The 792-nt window shown below is 58.0% G+C and overlaps 1 protein-coding gene across 1 annotated transcript; it reads right to left on the reverse strand.

Moving 5' to 3' along the window:
* Window positions 1–185: 185 nt before the first annotated feature.
* Window positions 186–594, reverse strand: LOC106820303 (cornifin-B-like; the record flags this gene model as incomplete). The annotated part of the gene is made up of 1 exon (XM_014824825.1): window positions 186–594. A coding segment is annotated over one exon (409 nt), but the record flags the coding sequence as incomplete, so codon positions are not given.
* Window positions 595–792: the final 198 nt, after the last annotated feature.

Genomic DNA, 792 nt, shown 5'->3' on the forward strand with positions numbered 1-792 from the left:
CACACAACACAACAACACACACACACACACACACACACACACACACACACACACACACACACACACACACACACACACACACACACACACACACACACACACACACACACACACACACACACACACACACACACACACACACACACACACACACACACATATGTGCAATACGTCGCAGCACTGACCTGTCCCAATATGGCGTTCCTCTCCTTTTCCGTTTCCGCTCTGACGTCGAACATCTCCTTGCGCGGCGTCGGCACGCTCGGACGGTAACCGGGCTGCTGCCTGCGTCGCGGCTGCGTCGCATAGTGTGACGCAGGCTGGCTGGTCGCAGCCGGCTGGTAACTCGGCTGGTAGGTAGCCTGGGGACTATGCTGATAGGTCGGCTGCGGTGCCTGGTGGTAGGTCGGCTGCGGTGCTTCCTGATAAGTCGGTTGCGGTGCCTGTTGGTAGGCTGGTTGTGGTGCCTGTTGGTAGGCTGGTTGCGGGCTGTGCTGGTAGGTTGGTTGGGGGCTATGCTGGTAGTTGTCTCCACCGTAAGCAGCCGAGTGGTGGGGTGCAAGTGGACAGCCATACTGCCCCGCTGCTCCGACCCTGTCAGATGCAGACACAGAGGTAGAGAGAGAAGGGGAGAGGGAGAGCGAAAGAGAAAAGGCGAGAGAGAGAAAGGGGAGAGAGAGGGGGCAAGAGAGAGAGAAGGAGGGAGAGGGAGAGGGAGAGGGAGAGAGGGAGCGAGAGAAGGAGAGAGAAAGAGAGAGAGAGGAGAGGGAGAGAGAGAAAGAGAGAGAGAGG

Source organism: Priapulus caudatus, unplaced genomic scaffold (assembly GCF_000485595.1).
Source record: "Priapulus caudatus unplaced genomic scaffold, Priapulus_caudatus-5.0.1 Scaffold9942, whole genome shotgun sequence".
Lineage (NCBI taxonomy): Eukaryota > Metazoa > Priapulida > Priapulimorpha > Priapulimorphida > Priapulidae > Priapulus > Priapulus caudatus.